The 23,457-nt window shown below is 35.6% G+C and overlaps 2 protein-coding genes across 2 annotated transcripts; both read right to left on the bottom strand.

Moving 5' to 3' along the window:
• On the bottom strand, positions 1-9,006 carry LOC140825936 (topless-related protein 4-like). Its single transcript, XM_073187987.1, is given in 27 exon segments — positions 1-556; positions 654-820; positions 1,040-1,228; positions 1,545-1,640; positions 1,735-1,863; positions 2,360-2,539; positions 2,616-2,726; positions 3,036-3,179; positions 3,366-3,449; positions 3,532-3,699; positions 3,776-4,013; positions 4,109-4,236; positions 4,469-4,564; positions 5,116-5,211; positions 5,332-5,405; positions 5,532-5,601; positions 5,708-5,817; positions 5,916-6,084; positions 6,680-6,792; positions 6,902-7,025; positions 7,107-7,115; positions 7,117-7,291; positions 7,382-7,540; positions 7,646-7,759; positions 7,980-8,159; positions 8,510-8,614; positions 8,915-9,006. Coding segments are annotated over 26 exon segments (3,399 nt in total). The 5' UTR covers positions 8,590-8,614; positions 8,915-9,006; the 3' UTR covers positions 1-360.
• A 3,243-nt stretch (positions 9,007-12,249) lies between these two features.
• On the bottom strand, positions 12,250-22,739 carry LOC140825935 (ABC transporter G family member 32-like). The gene is made up of 24 exons (XM_073187986.1): positions 22,000-22,739; positions 20,805-20,925; positions 20,636-20,724; positions 20,469-20,553; positions 20,222-20,381; positions 20,077-20,153; positions 19,476-19,529; positions 18,411-18,501; positions 18,026-18,327; positions 17,671-17,952; positions 17,165-17,481; positions 16,926-17,086; positions 16,732-16,835; positions 16,349-16,508; positions 16,103-16,225; positions 15,868-15,959; positions 15,452-15,784; positions 15,097-15,387; positions 14,632-14,715; positions 14,396-14,529; positions 14,080-14,307; positions 13,605-13,776; positions 13,047-13,301; positions 12,250-12,764 (listed from the first exon to the last, which is right to left on the bottom strand). Exons 1-24 carry the CDS (start codon positions 22,272-22,274, stop codon positions 12,492-12,494), a joined length of 4,263 nt encoding a protein of 1,420 aa, XP_073044087.1. The 5' UTR covers positions 22,275-22,739; the 3' UTR covers positions 12,250-12,491.
• Positions 22,740-23,457: the final 718 nt, after the last annotated feature.

Raw genomic sequence — 23,457 nt, 5'->3', positions numbered from 1 at the left:
TCAATGAAAATACTGCCCAAGAAAAATAAACATTATATCACATGGGAATTAGAGTTTATCTAAAATAACAAAAAAAAAAATTAATAAATAAAAAGAAATCAAAGCTATAAACAAAATGGCCGAGACTTCCAACCCACCCACTCCATCAGTCGTGTACCTTTCCGTTCATTGAACATGACCAAAATATTAACACCTCCAACTTTATTAAGATGTATCTAAATTTTCAACACTAGATTGTCAGGTTTCTAAACTGTGTCGACGTTTCTCTTGAGCGTAAGAACAATAGAACAAGTCCAATAAACGCCCATTGGTAGATTTCTTTGTCTGGTTTCTGGGAAAGGCTACTATTTGCATCAAGTTTTACCTTTGAAGTTGATCGGAACTTGCTGCACCAGAAGTACTCGGACCAGCACCGTTTTCTTGTGGAGGTACTGTTCCCCATCTACCTTCAGACTCGATTGGCTCGAGTACACAGACTCCACCGTCACTAAGGCCCAAAGCAAATTGATTGGCTTCCGAGGGGTGTGCTGCAATGACTAGCGGATGTACCCTTAAACTGCAAAACCATGACCGACCATTAGGAAAAAGATGTGTAGTTAAGAGGTCAAAAAGTTAAAACATAAAAAAATTATGAAAAAATTCACGATATGCACCTTGCGCTGGTGGGAATATATGAAGAGGGGTTGATTCGACATCTTAACCGCAGCGTAGAAGCAGTGAGAACACCCACACTTCCATCTTCAAAGCTCACGTATATTGATTGGCTATCACAAGAATATGTAGCATACGTGATTGGACCACTTGCTTCAACAGGTAACCACTGTTAAAGAAATAACTAATCAGAAAGAGTTGATATGATATTTAAAAAAGAGTACAACGAAGATGAATACAAGTAAAAATTCTCAGAAACAATCGATAACATTTGCCATCAAGGGGATGGTTAAAGGCAAGAGCAGTGGTATGATGAAGTTTAGAACAAAAAGATCTCACAATGGTAAAGAATGTTATTTAAAAGATACAATTGTGCTGCGAGTCACACCTGCTTAAGGCATGCCAACTGCGGAGCCTCGTAAATTGCAATCTGTGTCTCGTGGACTACTAGTAAATGTGTTTGATCTTGGTGGAATAGTACACGAGTGTCAGCAAGGGGAGCGGTTGTTCGACCAGGTGGGGTTTGCAGGAATTTACTTGTTTTCTTCTCCCAGGCATCCGAACTCCAAACGCAGAGCTGTAAAAGTGCAAAGTTGTCAGGGTCTGAAGATGAATAAACAGAAAGCCAGATTATGTGAACTCCAGTATGAATGGACAAAACAAAGCGGTAAGAAGACATAAGTTTTCGTGGAGTAGAACAGATATAGAAACACAAAGGAGAGAATATTAGCCACCATGAGTTAGATGCTTCTATTTTAGTCATATATTTAAAAAAGATATGATCATCATGTCAGGTTCAGCAATGGCCCCTTGTAAGTTGATCGGGATTGGAGTAATTATTTATAACCATCTCAAATCTTCAAATTGTAGACATCTATAACAAATTTATCGACCTGAGAATCAGCCCCTGAAGATACAAGCACTTTAAGAGAGGCAGAGAAAGCAAGACCGGTAATCCTTTTCTGGTGTCCTATGAGCTTAACTTTAACCTGTGAAATGAAAAGTCCGTGAGAACCGTATACTGAAACAACTTAATTTACTGTGTTAAAAAATAAAAGCAGACGTTCATGCACTAGGTACTACCTCATCAACCCGCACATTGTATATTTGAATAGAGGAGTCATCCATGCCTATGGCAATGATGTTATTATCTTGAGGATGAAACGCGAGAAATGTCGCTGCAGGCGGCGGGGGCATAAACGTCGTCATTGTCTGTGAATAAGGAGAGAGCACATTACTACTAAGCAGCTTCAAATACTGAAGTATAAGATAAGGAACCTTAAAACTGAAGTTCACGTTAGAGAATAACTCCTTTAAGAAAATAGTTTAAATATAATAATTCACACACTAAGCTTTTTAGTTCAAGCAAATGACCAAAGACCACAGGTTTTGGTTATGCAAAGGAACAAAGACATGAATAGGCAGTCAATTTCAAAGTAGGAAATCATGTATCAAGCTCCAATGGCCTAATGTGAATCAAATCTCTGATAAACACTTCAGATATCAAGCTTCTGTAAGCAAAAAAAACTGCAATTAGTGAAAACATCCAGACCAGAATAAATTTCGGATGACAGAACCCAGGACCCCACAGTACCATGGTCCATCAGCAATTCCTCATGCAGACCAGCTCAGGCTGGATGGTGGTTTGAGTTTCTTACTGTCAACATTCTGTGTAAGCTAGCAAGAAAAGGCTATGTAAACCCCTTACCTTAAAAGTCATCATGTTAAAAAGAGAAATTTTGCCTCCAGAAGCTGAAAGGACATAAGAGTCATTCTTTGACAGCGCAAAGCATGAAACCCCATCTTCAGGATTTGCATCACTGGTATCATTTGTCATCACTATCCCGCTAGCAGGTTGCCATTGTTGCGGCACTGTATTAGCACTAGCCTACAAAAGTTCAATATTCATTAAAATATTGGCAGAAAAACACACAGTGAATTTTTTTTGTGAAATAAAGTAACACCTTTCCTGTTGGATTACGATCATTCTTTGGCCATTTCCAGAGTTTGTGCACCGCATTAGCAGCTAGTGCCAATATAGCAAATCCCGAATTTGTAAACATCAACTTTGAAACCTGATAAAGTTAAGATCATATTAGAGAGGTTTCACAGTTTTCAATTAACTAAATAGGAACGGATTCCAAACTCAGGACAAATTTCAAAATGGTTAATTAGATGAAACTGAGGTGATATCACAACTCTGAAGAGAAAATTAAGCTTCTAAAGATCTCAAACTACCTTTTGACTGCATCTAAAGCAACATTGCACAGTTGAACAGACTCAAACTCAAAAGGGAATAATGAATTATCAACAATTCAGATAAAACTTGTTATGCATACGATAAACCTATGGATGTGATAAAAAACAGGGGCTTGAACTCATACCTTCGCAGATGCTAAATTATCTGGGAGTCTCAAGGAACGGCACTGTGATGGCTCATTCACTTCTGCCATTTTCCAGATTCTGGATTTTTCAGCAGACTCATCTGCAATCCTTGGCTTTTCTGCCAAATTTCGATTTTCTCCACCCTAAAAGAAATCATCAAATAATGGGATTGTAAAGTTAACGCCCAAGGTAAATTGTGAATCTTAGTAATGTGGATCAATAAATCATTCACAGAAAAAAAAAATTATGCATGTAGTCAAATACTTTATCAACTTTATAACACAGGGTTACAAAAGGATTCTTGTTTTCACACTGAAAGAGAAGCATACCATTGCAACCAATGCTGTTACAGGAGCAACTCGATCAACAATGCTTGATCCAGTAGTAGCATTAACAGCAGCAAATGAGGGAGACTGAAGACACAAGGTGGATTTCATCAAAAAGAGCAAATCAAATTAATAGAATCAAAATATAATGGTAGACACACGTGCTCACCTTTACAACTGTTGAGGAGGCTACCCTAGAAGAAGTGTCGAAAGGACTACTTTCAATTGTTCTTAGCAGACGAACACCATCTGCATTGGCTAAAATCTTTACAGAATTCTCATTTGTCGAGACAGCTAACATTATTCCTTCCTTGTTGAAACGGATACAAGGAGATGGCTATGAAAATTAAATAATACGTGTTAGTACCAACAAGTATTTTAAACAAGTTTGACTCTGTTTAAATAACAATTACCGGTAATCCACCCTCGGCATCAGTTGTTGTCAATAAGTTGACATTGTCCATGTCCCAGAACTTAATCGTGAAGTCATCTCCAGCAGCCAAAATTCGATTTTTTAGAGTATCAAACTGCACTATTCCTCCTGCAGCTCGCTTGCTAAGACCAGTATAAGTACGTTTTACAGCTCCCTCACTTTCATTCCACTCCACAAGATATGAATCTCCTTCTTTGTTCGTCCCGCAAGAAAATAACCTGGATATCAATACACGAAGTAAAGCGGATTTCTAGGATCTTAAAACTATAGTTGAATAATGGATAAAAACAGTAATAAATAATGTTGTATAGACCTTGTTCCATCAGCACTATATGCCATAGTGGTGGATGAATGACCTGGTGCATCGTAGTCAACCCGAGAACCGAGGTTATCGTACAACCATGCCTTTATCTTACCATCAGTCGCTGTGGAGAAGATGAACTGCAGGGGGATGTGAAGCAGTCAGCTACAATATCAATACTGTGGTAGCACATCTCATGCCTGAATTGGTCAACTACGTGGCCAAACTATTTCATCATTGCATTTGTTCTTTAACAGGAAAAAGCTTTTTCTTTTCATAGGGCGGTTTCAAAGCCTGGAAAGGAATTCCAGACTGAAAACCGCTCACATATGAATCAGTCATTAGTTGTCACATCTAAAATGGTGTTAATACCTGAATATTTTCTTTATGATGCGGACAGACAGAATGTACAGCTGCTTCATGGCCGGCAAATGTAAACTGTTTTGAACCTGAAGCCGCATCCCACACCTGTGCATGATGAAATTTCAGGCAGTCTTTTCCATTTTCTGAAAGCATGTCCATTTTTAAAAACAAAACCAACGCCATCCTTCTATTTTCGCATTTTTTTTTCTAGAGACTCTTTCTAAGGTCACCCAACATAATAATTATTTTCAAACTGATTTTTCACTTTATATTCTTATACAATATAATATATTTCAAAATTCTAAAATACCCCACACATTATTAAAAGTAAATCACCATATGAAAACGTAAATGACTGGCACCTACACTAAATTATGTTGCCTTCCAAAAACAGGATCCAACATGCACTTCATTTCCAATTCATTATCAAAAAAATCATCTTCCAAAACAAGTATCTAGAAATTCAGAAACCAAAATCTGAACATACCCCAAAGTTTGACACAAGTTTGACTGCAACATACCAAGATATCTCAATAATCCATTCACATACCCAAAAATAAACCAAGAGCAAAGCAGACCCAAAAAAAAATGTAAAGAAAGTTCATAAACAATCCACCCTCGCTGTGCCACACAAGTGACTGATCAAAGACTCAAACCTTAATAAGCCTGTCCTCTCCACAAGTGACTACGCAGAGCTGCTTGTTTGGGAAGGAGAAAGCAAGATCATTTACACTCCCAACATGTGCTTCAATCTGAAAAGTATATTTAAAATTGATGTCAGCGGCACCTTGTTGACTGAGAGTAGTCATATCAGAGGAGATTAATATTAGAAATTTGAAAGAATACAATAGATCAGTTACTAATGCACAAACCTCAAGGTGGTTTCTTAGGTCATCACCACCATGGTAGGAATATAGGTGCACAATGTGCTTGGAGTACGCAACACCTGCAAAAATCGATTAATACACACCACCATTCATGAGTTCTTTTCCTAAGTTCAGAGCTTAACTATTTAAAACAATTTAATATATTTATGGCAGGCATAATAAACTAAAATTTCCAAACAACCTACCAAATAAAGAACCTTCAGGACTCCACATCACACGGTTTATCGATGCAGAATAATCATTGCCCAAAGATGTCTATAAAGGAATCAGAAAAAAACAAGTCAGTTCGACAACAAAGATTCAATTCTGAGCTGGATGCAAAGGACCCTCCCAACCATGCCTAAAAGATCCAGAATCATACCTGCAGTGCCACTGAACAAGCCCCAAGATCCCATACCTTGAAACTTCTGTGGCAAATTCTATTTCTGCCACCCAGTTCCCAAACCATAACATCTCCCAAATTCGTCCCGACTGAAAGAGAAAATCAAATAAAGATGATCAGGCTTCATATAATATTCCATGACAAAATTAGCTTAAAAATAATATGTATCAAGTGTGTAAGCACCAACCAAGAAGTAAAACTTGTTGTACTGGATGAAAATCCATACTCTTGACGGCAGAGCCCTGACTGAGATTCATCATCACGGTCTTTGGCAACTCCTCGGATGAGGGTGAGGTATGCCCATGAGTTTGACTGGAAAATCCAACAGGCAAAACATTGACAGGTACATTATTGACCTGCAAAAAAATTGTTCAGAGTGAATTTGTCCTTCATATAGAAATTTTACTTATGCCACAACTTTCAATTTTAGGGTCTGTAAACAATTCGATTTACTATTAATGATGGAAAAAACTACACCAGAAACACATAACTTGGGCCCCACTTGTTTGGAATACTCAATCAACTCAGCTAACCTAAAATTCATAATTTGAGATACATTTAAAATTCTTCGCTCAGAATATTATTCTTTTCAAAATGTTTAATCAAATCGTTCAAACACTTTAAAACAACTATTCAAAACACAATTATTGCATGATGACAACTTCTTTCCACTTTTCCGAACAAGCATATTTTTATTTCATCATTTCACTCAATCAATTTACAATACAACTTTATTGTGTATTGCATCAATTTTCAAATTTTGAATTCAAATTCAAAACAAAAAACATATTCTTCGAAGCCTTAGAGTTTGACAAACTGAATTGAATTGAAAGCCCGGTCAAATGACATCATTAAGAGTCATAGCCGTCTAAATTCAAGTTCCAAATAAGAGTGATTGAGTTTCGATTCTTGCAAGGATGAGAAGAGAAACTTAAGATTCTAACACCATACTTCGTCTGGAAATCCAAAAGGTCTCGTTCTTTTCATAACATGCTCTGAATCGGCAGTCTGGTAATCCATTGCCAGGTTAATCATTGGAGGAGTCCTAGGGCGCTTTAGTAAACCTGTATCAGTTAAAAACACTAAGATATAACATGTGATGTAGTGCTAAAAAAACAGGTGACAGAGGAAAGACTTCAAGTTAACAACTAGTAATTTAAAATAAAAATATACCAGCATTATTTTGTGGGTTAAATCCAATGGGACCTGTAGAGGAGGACGGATGAGGAACCTGAGAGGGACTAGCCATCCATCCAGCAAGAGGAGTTGGCATAGGACCTGGATTTGGCTGAAATGGCTTGACAAACAGAGCAATATTTATACTTTCATATCTCAAGAGTTGTAAACAAGTAGAACTGCTAACATTCTATCTACTTACGCCATGCTGTGGTCAGAGGTGGAAATGTCCCTGGCTTAGGAACAGCTCCCATAAGATGGTTAGTGACAGGGGAAGGCGCCCTTGCACCATTTGGCTGTGATGGACCACATGAATGGTCCACAAACAATGTTTTAATATCAGGATTCGGCTTCGGATTCTTACAAAGCTGATGCTGCCAGTTCAAACTACAACCAAATACAGAGTTTCGTAAGAGCATAGGATTGACTACATCAACCAGGAAAAAAATGACATTATCACAATCCCAGGAAACAGACCTCTGATTGATTAGTGTCCTCAATCTTGAATTCTTCAAGCTGGGAAAGTTCAGCTTCTCACGAAACAGAGGATTTGCCTCTATCAACTTTTTAAGTTCAACAAGCATTATACCCCTAGCAGTCTTGGTGTCCCCATACTTGGACAATTGTTCATTCTCTCTACATGTTACCATATTCAGATCAATATCTTCAAAACAAAGAAGGATGGTTCCCATAATTGAACAAGAAAACCATAAAAAGGGAAACTACACATTCTTTCATTACCTAAAGTTCTCAAAGGTCAACAACTGCGTTATTTCTTTAAAAAGATCTTCATTAAATGATGAGAATACTTTCAAGTCCTTCACCAGAATGTCAACAGCTTTTGCACGATCTTTCCTGTATTAAATAAACATAATCCAATACATATAAATCCACAAAAATATGAAACTTAATACAAAAGCTGACTAAGATAATAAACGGTGTTAATTAAAATGAATCAAAACGAACACTCACTTGTCCAAGGCTGTGAATCCACAAAAATACAAAACTTAATACAAACGCATGACTAATACGATAGATGGTGTTCATTAAAATGAATAAAAATGAACATACTCACTTGTCCAAAGCTTCAAGGTACTTCTGCTTTCGTATCTCAAAGAAGATTTTCATAGAATATCTGTTATCATCGACTTTTGTGAAGCCAAACAAATACTTTTCCACGTTTTCCCATTCTCCATTTGTCACCATTTCTTCAAAATATCGCATATTGAAGAAAAAACCAGATTCTTGCTCCAATCTGAAATCATAAAAAAAGCTAATTAATTCCCAGTAAACAGTTTTAACGCATAAAAAACACCCTAAACCACTCAAATTATTCAGCACCTTACAAAAAGAAAAAAGAAAGAAACAACCGAACACCCACACAGCACTTCCTAAAATGAAGTTACCAAGTTAATTAAATTGTCCAAATTAGACCATGAGATTCAGCCAACGTACAATTGACGCAAAGTCGCCAAATTTTAAAACAACGGAACCATTTTCCATCAAATACTAATAATCCCAATCCTCATTTCCCAACGACCCCAAACAACCAAATTAACCACCAAAAGGGGGGAAAAATCAATATTCAGAATAGTAAACCCCTACCTGTGAACAGTCTCCTTAAACTTCTCCTCATCAAGAAACTGGAGTATCAAAAACACTAGCTCTCTGCTCAACGACGACATGCTCTGCTTCCCCCAGTCAACACACCTGCTCCGAAAACAAAAATCAGACAAATCAAAAACCAAATTAAAAAAAAACAAACAAACAAACAAAATTTCCAAATCAATTGCCAAAAAAAATCACCACCAAAACATGAAAGAAAAAAACCCCCAGAACCTCAAATAAACACATGTACGTATAAAGCTTATGCGTTCTCTAATACAAGCTGCACATTCGAGAGTGGGTGTTCGTGTGCGCGTGCTTCTATCCCTGTAAGCCTCTGTGTGTGTGTGTATATATATGGAGAGAGAGAAGGGGGATTGTTAGAGAGAGAGGAACAGATCTTACAACAATTTTTTGCACACTTTCTCTCTCTAGGGCTTTTGGGGAGAGATTTGATGTGGGAAGAACAGACCCAAATGTCACAATTAAATAGACAGATCTGATAAGTGAAATGTCTTATAATAAGTCGATCTACTTATCGGAATATATATATTTTTTAAGAAGTTATACTGATTAACTCCCCCGACAACCAATTACGATCATTGAATTTCCGAGATATCGAGGCAAATTTACTTTTAGGAGGTTTCATGTGTGCACATCCTCACCATACTTAAGGTGCACCCTCCTCATTTTTGCGCATTTATATTTATGTATATATTTCCTACCGAATTTGTATCATATCTTTTTTACGACGGAATTGCAGCATAGTAAATCTCTTCATTAACGTAATAGTTTTCAAATTATATTTTTCAGGTAAACGTCAGACATGTTTTGTGTCGATAAAGATAATCAAACTCTTAATAATTGGTTAAACATTCATCTAATCCACGACTCGAACGCCTAATTTTGCACATACTTAGAGAGAACAAACAAATAAATTTTTTAGGGAAAAAATTTGTAAAGTGTATTTGATTTTATTATCGTGAATGATTAAAAAAAACTCATGTCGTATTACAAGAATAATATATACATAATCAGTTATGACACACCAAATCGAAGGTGGGTTTATTTTTTAGAAAATCGTGCATTTCATTCGGACTAACTTCTATCAAAGTTGTTGAAAAAGACAAGGACTTAATAAATAAATATCAAACTTAATATGTGCAATATAAACGTAATACGTAATATGTGTAATGTCTATGAATGAGATTACGACTATAAAGAGGGAATGCGAAAATAAATATTGAAAATTTTTAACCTAATAAAGGTTATTTTAAATATCTCTATATGATCAAATTTATATTATTTTATCAAAAACTATAATTATTTATGAAATAATATTCAAATATTTTGAACCATGATGATCTAAAAAAGATATTTATCTTTTTTTTTTAAACGTGACAAAATATCAGTTTCAAACAATCTCACTCATGATTGTTTTTAAACATATTTTTAAAAATAAAAATAAAATATGACAAATAATTCTACTTTTGGAGTTGAAAAATGGTTATACGTAAAGCAAAGCAGATAATGCCTTAGATGTTTATGAAACGCGAAAAGTTGGTGAAAAGCTTGGTAAAGCATTAACAAGTCCCAAGCAAAATAAAGCAATAAATTATCTAATGAAAATAAAAAATAAAGGAATAAAAAATATCTGCGGTCTTCTGATTAAAAAAAAAAACAAAATAAATTACTAACGTATATATTTTTAAATCAGTCTCATTATATGTCTTTTTATTCGCTACCAAATATACACTCTTATTACTTTTTCTTTCTGTTTTTTGAAAAATACTCTCTTTTCGTTTGAATGCTAAAGTTGAAGCCTTATTTTTACATATGATATAATATCTATTCACATAAATATTGAATTTGTGCCAACATTTTGAACTAAAGATATAATGAACCGAATTGAGTCTCGGTTTGAATTAAGTATATTCAAGTTCGAGCTCCATTTGAAGCTTCTAAATTTTTTATTTTTTTTGCTCGAGTTCGATTCGAAATGAAGTTCAGGTTCGGCTCGAAATATTCCAATTTATTCGAATTAGTGCTCGGATATTAAGGTTAAAGAATGAAGGTTTGAAAGCTCGAACTTCAGAAAAGCTCGAAAAATATATATGTATTTAATATATAATAATATTTTATAGATAAGAATTTAAAACTTACGAACTATCGAATAAAATAACTTTAGCTCGTGTCATTGCAAGGAAGAAAAAACAATTATTAAGATCTATAATACGCATAACATCTATAGGATCGAACACTTATGTAATATTATCTTCTCTCATTAAATATCGAAATTGAGGATTTGGATTTCATGAATAAGTCTCCCAAACAAAACCAACCGAATCAAATGTAAAAAATTGTGAAATCTATTCATGAAAATACAGAGATGAATAAGTGATTGTTTCATTTTATTTATTAACAAAATTGACATATGGAATTTTCACTCGCGAAATACTTGGGAAAAAAAATGGTTCTCAATAACAACAATATTGTCCAAGTTCTATCCAATGTAATAGTAAAACAAGAAGTTAACAAAATAAACAATAATTAATCTTATATTATCCATTTTCATTCGTGGGATAAATAATATTGGTTTAAATGGAGAACAATTGTGATTTACATTAATGTTTTAGAGGAGATTTTGAGGGGAGGAGAAGCCGACAGAAGGTTTAACAAGGATTAAATTTTACTGGTTTTTTTTTGTATATATATACACACACATACACACACATATATGTATATATGTATGTAGCATATTTGTCTGCTAGATATAGTAAGTTTCCGCAAAAAAAATAATGCTCAAAGGAAATAAATGGAAATGAACGATATATTTAATAGTGTTCCAATTTCCGATTGAGAATAACAGGAAAATTGATTGTCTTTTCGAATTATTGTCCAAATAGACTTATCGGATTACACAGCTTAATTCATTCAAAAATTTTAGTAATTAATTTGGCATAGATTAAAATGGGAATTACAAACTCGATTGGTTGAAATGGCTCTGGTCAAATTTTTTTTTTTTAAATTTATTTATAACTTTCTTCGACTAAAAAAAATAGGATCCAACGTATGAGGATGACTATTTTGATGAAAATGAATTTTTAATAAAAATTTGTCTACGGTTATTAGTCAAATTCTCCCATAAGTTATACAACATTAATGCATTATACATTTGGAAAGCCGAGATTAATGAGTGAAGATAGAATTGTCAAAATGTGTAAGATTTAATAAGTTGGTCTCTCCACCCAATCAAATAGATAAGTTGGATCGACAATCTTATGGTCGGGCCAACCAAATTGTGGGTTGCGGGTCAACCTACTCTAACTCGTGAAATATAACTAAAAATTAACGTGTTGATTTGTCATGCTTAACAAAAAAGACGAGGGAACGGCCCATCCGATGGACCGTTTTGAAAACTTTGAAGTGAAGGACAACTCGGTCGATGACTCAACAAATTTTGAATAAAAAATTGCGAGTTCTATTTGTTGAAATAGCATTTTGCTCGAGGGGAAATTGTTATAATTTAGACATAATCCTAAGTGTAGGACCAAATGTGCTTGATAAAATGGATGTTATTTTTGATAATATTTATATTTGATCAGGGTCAATTGCCTCTTGTTAAATTCGTAGTATTTTATATTTTCAGTGAAATGTAATTTTTGTAAACAGAAGTGGAAGAAATGTTAAGAATCAGTAACCGTGCGTGAATATGGAGGGGAAATAATAACATACATAAATACACTAAATATCATATCTATTATTTATCATAATCTAATGATAAAACGTATTCATCAACACAAATCTATATCCTCCTCGTGGTTAAGGAACGGTTTCACTGTATTTGTGTCGCGTCTTTTGCAACACAGGAAAAAAAACTAGAATTTTATTACAATGTATGAGTCAAAGAATGAAAAGATATATCACGTGTATAATATTTACCAGTTTGATCGATCAATAACCGAATTAACCAACTGACCAGTCATCTCTTCTGGAAGTTAAAAGCTTTAATACCATAAGCAAAAATCACAGCAAATAACAAGCAGAATCCAGCCACCATGATTCCCGCGATACCGATGAAATCATGCCTGAATCCAAATACATCCTTGACCAATAGCCTTGTCGAAATTAACTGAATTCCATCAGAAAGCTTCACCAATTTCTCACTGTCAGCATATTGAGAAGCAAGGAGGCCATAGAGACTCCACGCGACGGGGTTCGCCCAATAATACCATCGCCACCATACCGGAATTCTCTGTAGCAGTAGTAAAGAATATTCATATTCAGAATATAAAAACACACACAGAGAAGAGGGGTGTGTACAATTTCATTTGGGATGGGAGGGTTATAACTCTGGTTTGGTCTATGTTACAGTTCGAAAAAAACTATGAGTATGTCCTATTTGAAATAGATATGAAACTCGGACATTCAATATAAAGTGATGTACAAGAAGTGTTTCTCTCAAGGTTACAGCTACAAAGAAAAATTAAAAGAACGTAATTTTGATCGACAAGGGGTATCTGTGTTACTCTGTTACCTTATGAGGTATCATGAACCCGCTGAAGAGATTCCAAAGCATGTAAAATGGGGCAGCGATAATGGCAGCAAGGTTGTGGTTGGGTGTGACAGCAGTTGTCATCATGCCATAAAAGGTGAAATACAACATTGTGAAGTACATGAAGAACATGTACCACACAAATTTGGAAACAGCCCACTCAAAAGAAGCCATTGAATAGAATATTGCACAGTAAATAATTGCCTGTGCGAATACGTAAGGAAACTCTATGGCAACCTGCAGAAGAGAAAACCATGAAATTATATTAAGCATGAGTTTGAATACAAAAGTAATCAAATAAAAAATTGACTTATCAAACAACAGGGCTTTTTTTTAAAAAAATAGCGTATTAATTTTTATATTCAGATATGACACTTGAAAACACATTTCTTAGATTTTCTAAAGCCAAGTTAAAGCCACAGTAGTACAAGGCCACAGTTTCTGGCTTCATGATTCAAACTTTTTCAAATCAATTTTAATAACGTTTTTACATTTTTGCTTTCTATCCGAACAAGCTCTAAGTGACAGTGAAAGCAACACCTGAGCAAATGCAAATGGTAAAGCTGAATACATTCCTGCTGCTCTTTCTCTGTATGAAACAAATCTTTCAACAGAAACAACTGGTTGAACGGCAGTGCCATTCGTAACTCCGATGAACAGCACTGCTGCATACATTGATCCCATAGCATTAAATACGTCTTGCTGTGTGTCCCTTCAACACATTAAGAACATATAATAGGGAAATAATAAGATACAGTAGATATATTTAAGTAACACACAGGGACACTTTTCAGCGTTATGTTGCTAAACTTTAACAATGATTCCTGAATAGTACAAAAATGGAGTTTCTATGCGGGAAAAAATATATGATAATATTTTATTATCTAAATGAATCTGATTTTGTTGGAGTAACCTTGGCTTCTTTTTCCTTGTGACATGATTAATATCAAGCAACCTTGCTTCAGCTGTACTATTTTTATTACCAAGAGAATCACAGTGAGTGTGATGTGCGAACCTTTTTGAACCAAATCCCCAACATATGCTTCCCAGCATCAATGATATTATTACTGTATAGAAGAAGCGAACTGCCGTGTATTGTGGGTTTCGCCAGTAAGACAGGTTCTGCTTCCAAAGGCAAGCCACAAATTGGTCGAAGTATGACATAGAATACTTTGTTGGGAAATTAAGCTCTTTTGAATCGCTACTTGGTTTGCTCAGCCTCTCGACCAACTCTTTATTATATCTGAAACAATAGAGAGAAAAATTTGTGAAAACATCATCAATGTAAAAAAATGCTAATTAACTGGTAAAACAATTTCTGTTGGACGCACTGAAATAGTTTTGATCTTCGGTAAATTTCAGCAAAATCAATGCCCAAGCGGCTTTCCTCTATTGGTGATGTAACCTCTAACATCCACGTAGCTGGATTGTATCCATTCTTTATCCTTGGTATTCCGTCAATATCCTAACAAAATTAAAGAAAATTAAAGTACAGAGCATGAATGTGCGATGACAGTTCCATGATAGACCACACCAAACTAAAAAGACAAAACAAATAATGTCGGACCTCAAAATACTGGATCAAATCGCAAGACTTTGGACCAAGTGGACCGGCATAAATGAGCTCTCCACCCCGTTTCATAAATAAAAGCTGCAGCATAAAATCAGATAACTAAATTATAGGAAGAAAGTTGATAGTGAAAAAAAGATAACTATTAACAAAATAATTCAACAACTAAGGCATAACACCTATCAACATGATCAGCAACACAAATTCTACGAGTAAAATGCATCCAATCAATACTAAAAGCTCTTAAAAAAAGCCATAATCAAGAAGGAAAATATTTGACTTTTAGAGCTTCTACTCTTTTAAAAGTAAACTGTTTATAAGTAATACATGTATTTCAAATGGAACTACCTAATAAAATGTATTTTTAGATTAAATACTCATGTATCCAAACTCGCCAAACTTGAACATTAGTAGAGAGACAAAAGTCAGATTTCTGGAGAGATGGAGACAGATAAGTAGAACCTCGTCAAAGGATTCAAAGATATCAATGCTAGGCTGATGAATAGTACAGACAATAGTTCTTCCAGTGTTCACTATATTCCGCACTGTCCGCATCACAATGGCTGCAGCTCTCGCATCTAAGCCTGATGTGGGCTCATCCATGAATACAATAGAAGGGTTGGCTACCAGTTCAACGGCAATAGTAAGGCGCTTTCTTTGCTCCGTTGATAATCCATCAACTCCAGGTAGACCTACTAACGCTCCTCTCAAAGGAATAAGTTCCACAAGTTCCATCACCTCCTCAACAAAAGCCTGCAAATGTGACTGATTATTAACTCGTAAAAGATTTACAAACAGCAATTACCATTAACCATACCTTTTGCGTTTCCATCTCAATATCTGAGGACAGCCGTAGCCAAGCAGAGAACAGAAGTGATTCATGAACAGTTAAGCAGGGAGAATGAATGTCGTTTTGTTCACAGTACCCAGATATTCTGGCAAAAGTCTCTTGTTGTTTTGGATGACCTGATAAACTGATGGTTCCTTCGATAACTCCACCAGTCTTTCTCCCAGCTAATACATCCATAAGGGTGGTTTTTCCGGCACCACTAACTCCAACCAAAGCTGTGAGCACACCAGGCCTAAATGCTCCAGTGATATTATTCAGTAACTGCAATTTATCCACTGGAACACCTTGCTGCCTTAGTTCCTGAAATAATTGGGATACAGTATATTGTGAGAGAAAATATATTGAGATGATGATATTTGATAATTGATGGAGAACATACACACCATGGGCACATCCACGTAGTAATTAATATTGCTGAAAGACATAGAAAGTGCTTGGAAAGGAAGCACCATTCCGCTTTGTTTAAAACTCTTCTCTGGGTTTGCAAGTAAATGAAGGTAAGCAAATGTTAGAATGTTACTATAAACTGATACAGTCGAATAGGCAGAAAACGTGAAGTACAAGTAAAGCGAGGCCTGTCTACCAGGCATGTAAACTGAGAAATTTGAATAATCTTACTAGCAAATGAGCCAGAATGCTGCAGAAAGTCTCTAAGACAGATGACAATAGGTTCTCCTTTCCGCATCTTCTCTCTCTCGTGGAGTTCTTCCTTAGAGACAACAGCTTGACGCTTCCCAAGAGCTTAAGGGTTTTTAAAAATAAAGCAGAACAAAAAGAAACTTTAATATCAGTATTTGATAAAGGATGGCGCTTAAAAAGTAAATCAAGATGTAATTTAGAGTATTAAAGGAGGGTAGAGCTCACGATTCAGCTTCAAGAGGAAAATGGTAAAAAGGATATTGAAGAAGCCTATATATCCGATCAATGCGCCTACACCAATCCAGTACCAGTAATTTTCTGGGAACAAACTTCGAGCATTGAGTAATGCTTTGCCTAATGACAAATTTGAATTGTCTCCACTTCTCTACATGAACAAGAGATTCAATAAAGTGTTTGGCAGTAAATTCAAGATTGAAAAGAGTGTCACATGGACACACATGATTTCAGTATTTTGTACAGTCACATGGTATCTCTTTACTCTTCTAAACTAAATTTCTTCAAATTCATCGACATAACACGGTTATAATTGGTATTTAGATATCTCAATTAGGGGTTATGTTCAAATGTCAACGATAAGATATAGGTACCTTGTCCCAGGCATGCCCAAGGAATTCATTGACAGAAACAGCATCTTGAGCATAAGCTAGAGGAGAAATCCAAAATCCCCAGATCCACCAACTAGGAATCCTATCTATCAAAGTTTATTGAGGAGATCAAATTTTTTTATCATCTGAAAGAAAGGCCAAAACATCCAAATGAGGGTGCTGTATATGTTTTTTACCTCTTGAAATTATATATCCTCCGAGAGCCATGACTATCAACATGGCAAAGGATCCAAAAGTATTTGCCACAATCATGTTACGGCCCAAGGAACCCATCAGACGAAAAAGAGCTAGAGACATTTGATGCAGAAAGAAGAAAAGCAAGAATTGACGCAGAAATCTGTGTAGGTTAATATTAATGGTAGATTGTCAGCATGCTATCATCGTCATCCATAAAAATTTTAACAATAAGGCTCACCTTGTTATATTTGGATCAAATCCAACGACATAGTAGGTCACTGCCACCCAGAAACCTGATTCTACTAGTGAAGTTAGAATGCTCAAGAGCCAATAAGGAAATGTAAAAGCCCAACATGGATAGAAGTGTAAGTCCCTGTACTTGTACAGGACTGGAAGCTTGACAACAAGCATGGAAACCTCTGTGAAGCCATTGAAAAGCATAATGATCATGGAAAAGTACAATTCTCCTAAATAAAGGCCCCCATCATCAATTGTATCATGATGCAGCGTAGTACGGAAAAAAACACTCATTGTAATCAGAGCAACCAGAAGGAGCTGGAAAAGGTAAGTCCAATATATGTATCAGGTGTGCATAAGTCATAAATAATTTCGCATGTCATCATTGTAGAGAGTCAGTCAAAAAAGAACTGAAGACCTAAATACATGATCAAAGACCATGTTTACTGTCTGACTGAATATATTTCTACAGGTAAGTTTGTCAAAAAACTTTAATAATGACATTACCTGTATAAATTTAAAGACATAGATAAATAAATTCCGTTTCATAAGCAGCAACTGCCAGTCATAGCAGATTTTAAGCAGTTCAGTTTTTCTGACGCCATATCGAGAAGTCGATAAAGCTGCAGGATGACTGTAACGCTTATCAAATGGGGTATCCAGCTCTTCAGATAAATTCTTCCCAATCTTGAATTGGTGAAAAGCTTCGGCAAATCTAACAACTGGTATGTACCGATATGGAAGATCGAGACGAGCCCAGTATTGCTCTTGATCCTTCTTGGATACAACCTGCAAGAAAGAAAATTCTTCTGAATAATTAAAATCCAAGGGAACATCAACCTACATATTATCTAACACCTACTTCTTGAAGAAAGTCTGCAACATTTTTCCTCTCTGGGCAGTGAAATTCCATGCATGAAAAGAACTCTAGGGCAGCTGTACGAGGTCCCTGGTACACAATTTGGCCCTCGGAAATGAGAATAATATCATCAAATAGCTCGTAAGTCTCAGGTGCTGGTTGAAGCAGAGAAATCACAGTGGTTCCATCAAGTGCCTGGGTTGAATGCTTAAGATACTTAATTATTTGGAATGTAGTGGCACTATCAAGACCTGTTGATATCTCATCCATGAATAACACTCTTGATGGGCTGACCAATAATTCACCTGCCATATTGATATGGTAAGTGAGCTTGTGTTTATATAATCTGTATTCATTCACCCAAAATAAATTATAATTTCATCACAACCTGTTGTCAGGCGCTTTTTTTGGCCACCGGATATCCCTTTAAGCATTTCATCTCCGACAAAGGTATCCGCACAAAGGTCCAAGCCCAAAATCTTTGAGAGTGAAATATTTTTAGAATGATCTATAATAACTAACAAGCATATTGTGCAAAATCTCATTTTTAATATGCAAATATGAGCTTAAAAAACACAACTTTCGAAAGTGAAACATATATTTTTATCTTATGTTTCATATGTAGTTTATCAACAAAAATTAAACCACAAGTATCATAGATTAGCAAAAAGAGTCCTAAAAAGTTGTACAAGTAAAGTAAAGGGGATGAAGAAACACTTCAATGCCCATCTTACTTTGTCGATCCATATTGATAGTATAAAAACGAAGAGAATCGTAAAATTATTAGGATGCTCAACAAACTGAAAAGCATTATAGCTGATAAGATCCCACTTGCCAAATGAAACGTAAAAAAGTGTATTTCCCATAATTACAAAATAAGACAAAGTCAAATGCCAAAAGCTGCATTTTCTTGTGTATACAACGCAAAAAAACTGTTGGTTTCTCTACCCTATTTTTCCAATCAATTAATTTCGAGGAAATAAAACAACCACAATGTATCCAACAAAACAAATATGTATCTCAGATTCTTTCCCTTTTTCATGATATATATTGTCAGTATACTAATAAAAACAGTTCACTTGAACTTAACTCTACTGCTTCACTATGTAAATTCCCTTTGTTTACTATTATTTGCAAAATTATCTTTTCTTGCATACGTATATCTTTGCCAATCTCAGTACAGCCACGCCAGATGAGGTATAAACTAAATCTACAAAGTTCAATTTGGACAGAATTTTATCATTGAGCTTGAGGATGGCGGGAGCTACAATAGATATTTGCAGCAAATAACAGCAGCAATTAATTACCATACTCGGAAAATGCAGCGGATTAATGAAGACAAAAATTTAAATTTCCACAAGCTTATAATACAATGTTTCTCCCATTATCAACAGAATATTACAAATATTTTAGCAAATCCAAACATTATTAATGGTTAACATCAAGAAAATACCTTCAAGATGTACTCAACCGCAAGGCCTGATTCCCTCCCCTCCAAAGACAGAGCCTGAATCATGATAAGAAAGTTACTTGATATTTTTTTAGGTGGGCTTTTTCAACTTACATAAAGTACTCATCAACTTTGGGGGTGCTGCAAAAGTGGGTTTGTTGAAGTGAACACAGCTATAAATATGATCAATGAATAAAGTGAATGGGTCCAAGTTATCTTGTACGGAATTGCGCGTGTAACTTGAGGGTAGGGTTTCTTATAGAGTACATCATACATAAATACCGATGTCAAAAGTTTTAGTATCGATCTGTTCTATGTCTCATAGGGTCTCTTGATTAGTAAAAGAAATTTCTTAACTGATATAATAAAAGGTATCGAATAAGGAGTATCCAAAAGAGTGGATAATGTGCAGTACTTATGATGATTGAATATAACATGCAGTGATCATTGATGTAATAAAATATATTGTGTAGGAATTCTAACATAAGGCAGATCACAGATCATCTAGGTCTGGTTGCTTTCCTATTGTCTGTTTACAGAGACTCTCAAGTTTTAGAATTGTATTTCTTTGAAAAGAAAAGCTACATATTGCATAATCCTCTACCTTCATGAATATATCAAGATCTTCATCAGGCTTTATTCCAGCAAGCTTTTCTCTTCTCGAAAGTTCCAGAAGCATATCTGTCACAACTTTCAGGGTCAGCGTCTACATGATCTAATATATGCTAGCAGAATTTTATCCGCCATACCATATTTATACCCAACACCTTGACAACGAGATGAAAAGTTGAGGGTTTCTCGAACTGTCATCTCTGGTATGTGCCAATCTTGTTGACTGACATAAGCAGATGTTCGTTGAGGAACAAACTCATTCAGCCCATGCCCATTGTACGTTACTTTACCTGACATCTTAAACAGATCAAATTTTTGCTTTCAGAATTCAATTCCACGTTGGCGAACGTATAATATGACGACATTACTAACAAAATAATCTACCTGAAGATCAGAGTTGAGACGTCCAGCAAGGGCGAGAAGAAGAGTCGTCTTTCCAGAGCTTGGAGGACCCAATAATAGTGTTAATCTAAAAAAAATACAGAGCAACAATATCAGAAATATGAACAAATCCTCTCTAGTAGATGAATGGGAGAAAAACCAGTACATGCCTTCCTGGTCGAATTATCCCACTAACATCGTCTAAAATTGTCAGCTTTCTCCTCTTACCAGAATATATCCTCAGCTGTCTGAATAAAGCCTTAAATTGCACAATCAGAAACAAAAGTCAGATGACGAACACAATCAACAGGCACTAATCCAAGATAGCGTATGTCGTACCTCTGCCATGTTGATAATAAAATTTGATATTGTGGGCAAAGCTCTGCTACCAATGTGAACAAATGATTCAACTGTCAAATGCTCAAACCTCACTTCAACTTTTGGGAAATCCAAGTCAACTCTGAAATGCCATAATATAATTCCAGTTGAAATCTTGATATGTTGTGAGCAGTTTCAAGTACTAAAAACTTCACTACTGGGTTACGAGTATCTCTCATATATTGAGCTATTATCCAATGAAATTGTGTATAAGAATTAAGAAACATGATACATCATTCAAACTGTGTAGTGATTGTTATAAAACACATTGGAATTAGAACCCGTAACTGTTTTCATGTAGATTTCTTCAAAAAGAATCTGTGGATTTATAAGCATCTTGTCAACAAAGATCCATTACCATCCTATTCCTGAAGAAGCAAGGCACCCATATAATAGTTTTGCATTCAGGATTTTAGTTCAATTCTTTCGTGATGTCGAGGCCCTGCCTTGCCAGATCGACTGGACGATACACTCTTCTACTCCCTTGAAGGAGCGAGATAGATTTTACTGGTTATATGGAATGTGCCTTAATCAACCAGCACATTGAAGAATACTTGGAATTAGTTAAATGCCTATGGATCACCTTCTAAGGAGTTACTCTTCTCTTGCTCACGAATGATACATAATGATCCAATGATCATTCGTAGAGGGTCAGTGGGTTTTCAATCTTCAATACTAACTAGAAATCCAAACATCGGATATGCGGAAAAGAAACTAGTAATTTGAATGTACCATGTTCCCTCCATGAAACTGTGGGATGGTAATAAATAATTGCACGAGTTTCAGTGCGATGAGAGAGATCTAACAAAGAAGAGGATATACAGAACCATGATTTGATAATTCTTGATCAATTGAGGAAATCCCATTAAACTGAGCAGTGACAACTTTAAATATTCTGAGAATCTAACACCCAAAGCTACCAAAATCATAATTCAAGAAAATCTTCAACTAGTTATTTGATTGTACATTTAGTTTTGCAATAAAACTTGGCGTCATTCTACCAACTACTACTTCAAAAGCTCACATTTTACCTACAGCCTCATTCTTTAAAAACCCAATTAGGATATTTGACCATAATAACGATAACGATTATTATCATCATTATTCCAAAGAATGTCAAGAGCCAATAAAATCAAAAGAATAGATAATATTATACCTATCGAAACGGCGTCGCACGCGAGTGAAGAACTTCTCCCAGTCACTATCAACTGAGTTAATCAACCGATCCAAGATAACATTTTGCTCCTGAGATTCGAGCTTGTGCACCTCGACCTCCTTCGAATCCCCGACCACATTGCGGAAAATGCCGAGCCTCACGCGGTCGTAAGTCGGCAGCCGCTCGAGCGCCGCCCACCGCAGCGCCTCCTCGTCGTCCCCGTCCTCCCGGAACGACGCCGAACGCGCGGCTATATTCTCCGCCGAGTTCCACATCTATCGACAGCTTGAAACCAAGAAAATGGGCAAAGGGGAAATGATAATAGCTGGGGCTATATATCTACAGACTTTCACAAAGAAAGTACGGCGGTGTTGAAGAGAGGACTTTAGGGCTGGCTTTTTTAGGTGGATTCATTAAATGTCAGTGGAAAAAAGCACATGAGAAATGGGAAAATGCAATCAAGCGAGTTGGTTGGGTAATGCACTGCATTAATGGCTTCTTAAATTATCTTTTCTGCCCATTTACGTAAATCATAACCCGATTTGCTTCCTGCTTCCAGCTTCCTCCTCCTTTACGGGTTTTTCCTTGACTGTTTTCAAGAAACTGCGCATCGCAAGAGCCGATGCTTTTGGAAAAACTTCGCCATCTCAGAATTTAATGTGGGCAATCCCGAAGTGTTGAATTTCAATGCCTAAAGGGGGTGGGGGATCGAGGTTAGGAAGGAGTTGAGAGTACGATTGAATTTTGTAGTAATGCCGTTATCTTGACAGTGAAGCATTAAATGCAGCTCCACTGGAGCACAAAAATTGCTGGCCGGGTGGTTGCTTTGTTCCTCACGCGCTCGTTTCGCATGCAGGTCATGCATATCCAAATTATACCTTTTTTTATATTATTTACATACTATATTATTACATATTGGTTCGGTAAACTATTTTAAATTAGATGAAGATGGGAATATTTTTCTTCTTTGGATGAACCAACTATATCTACCACCAACCGTGTTTTCAACTTTTGAGATCATCAAAATTTCGAGACTATTGTCGATGACTTTCAGATACTAAAATTTTAAATTTAGGACGAGATCTGGTGTTGGAGATCAATAATATTTTCTTCTTCTATCTGAAAAACAAAAAACAAATTTCGATAATTTTTACTAATTTTTTATGCTTTAATTTGCATATTTTTACTTATATATGTTTTGAAAGGAATATGTGCCATCGAAAAATGATATTTTATCTAAAAATGTTGATGTGTTTAATGGTGTAAGACTGTAAATAACAGATAACTTAATCATAAACGAAAAACTTGCAAATTATATTATATAATCAAAAATATATTTTCACCTTTTTTTAGAAAAAAAAGTAAAATTTAGTGGTTCCATGCACCAAATGATACATGATTGTTATACTTTGCATATGTTTTTATATGAATATTACAAGTCGCAAGTTATGATGCATA

The sequence above is a fragment of the Primulina eburnea genome, chromosome 3, assembly GCF_022965805.1.
Source record: "Primulina eburnea isolate SZY01 chromosome 3, ASM2296580v1, whole genome shotgun sequence".
NCBI classification, from domain to species: Eukaryota; Viridiplantae; Streptophyta; class Magnoliopsida; order Lamiales; family Gesneriaceae; genus Primulina; species Primulina eburnea.
This window is presented reverse-complemented; position numbering and strand designations above follow the sequence as displayed.

Excerpts from the sequence above, each read along its gene's own strand:
- LOC140825935 (XM_073187986.1), bottom strand. The coding sequence starts at position 22,274 with ATGTGGAACTCGGCGGAGAATATAGCCGCGCGTTCGGCGTCGTTCCGG. Across the intron at positions 20,725-20,804 it reads TTATTATCAACATGGCAGAG|GCTTTATTCAGACAGCTGAG; the intron begins GTACGACATACG and ends GTGCAATTTAAG. Across the intron at positions 20,554-20,635 it reads GGGATAATTCGACCAGGAAG|ATTAACACTATTATTGGGTC; the intron begins GCATGTACTGGT and ends TATTTTTTTTAG.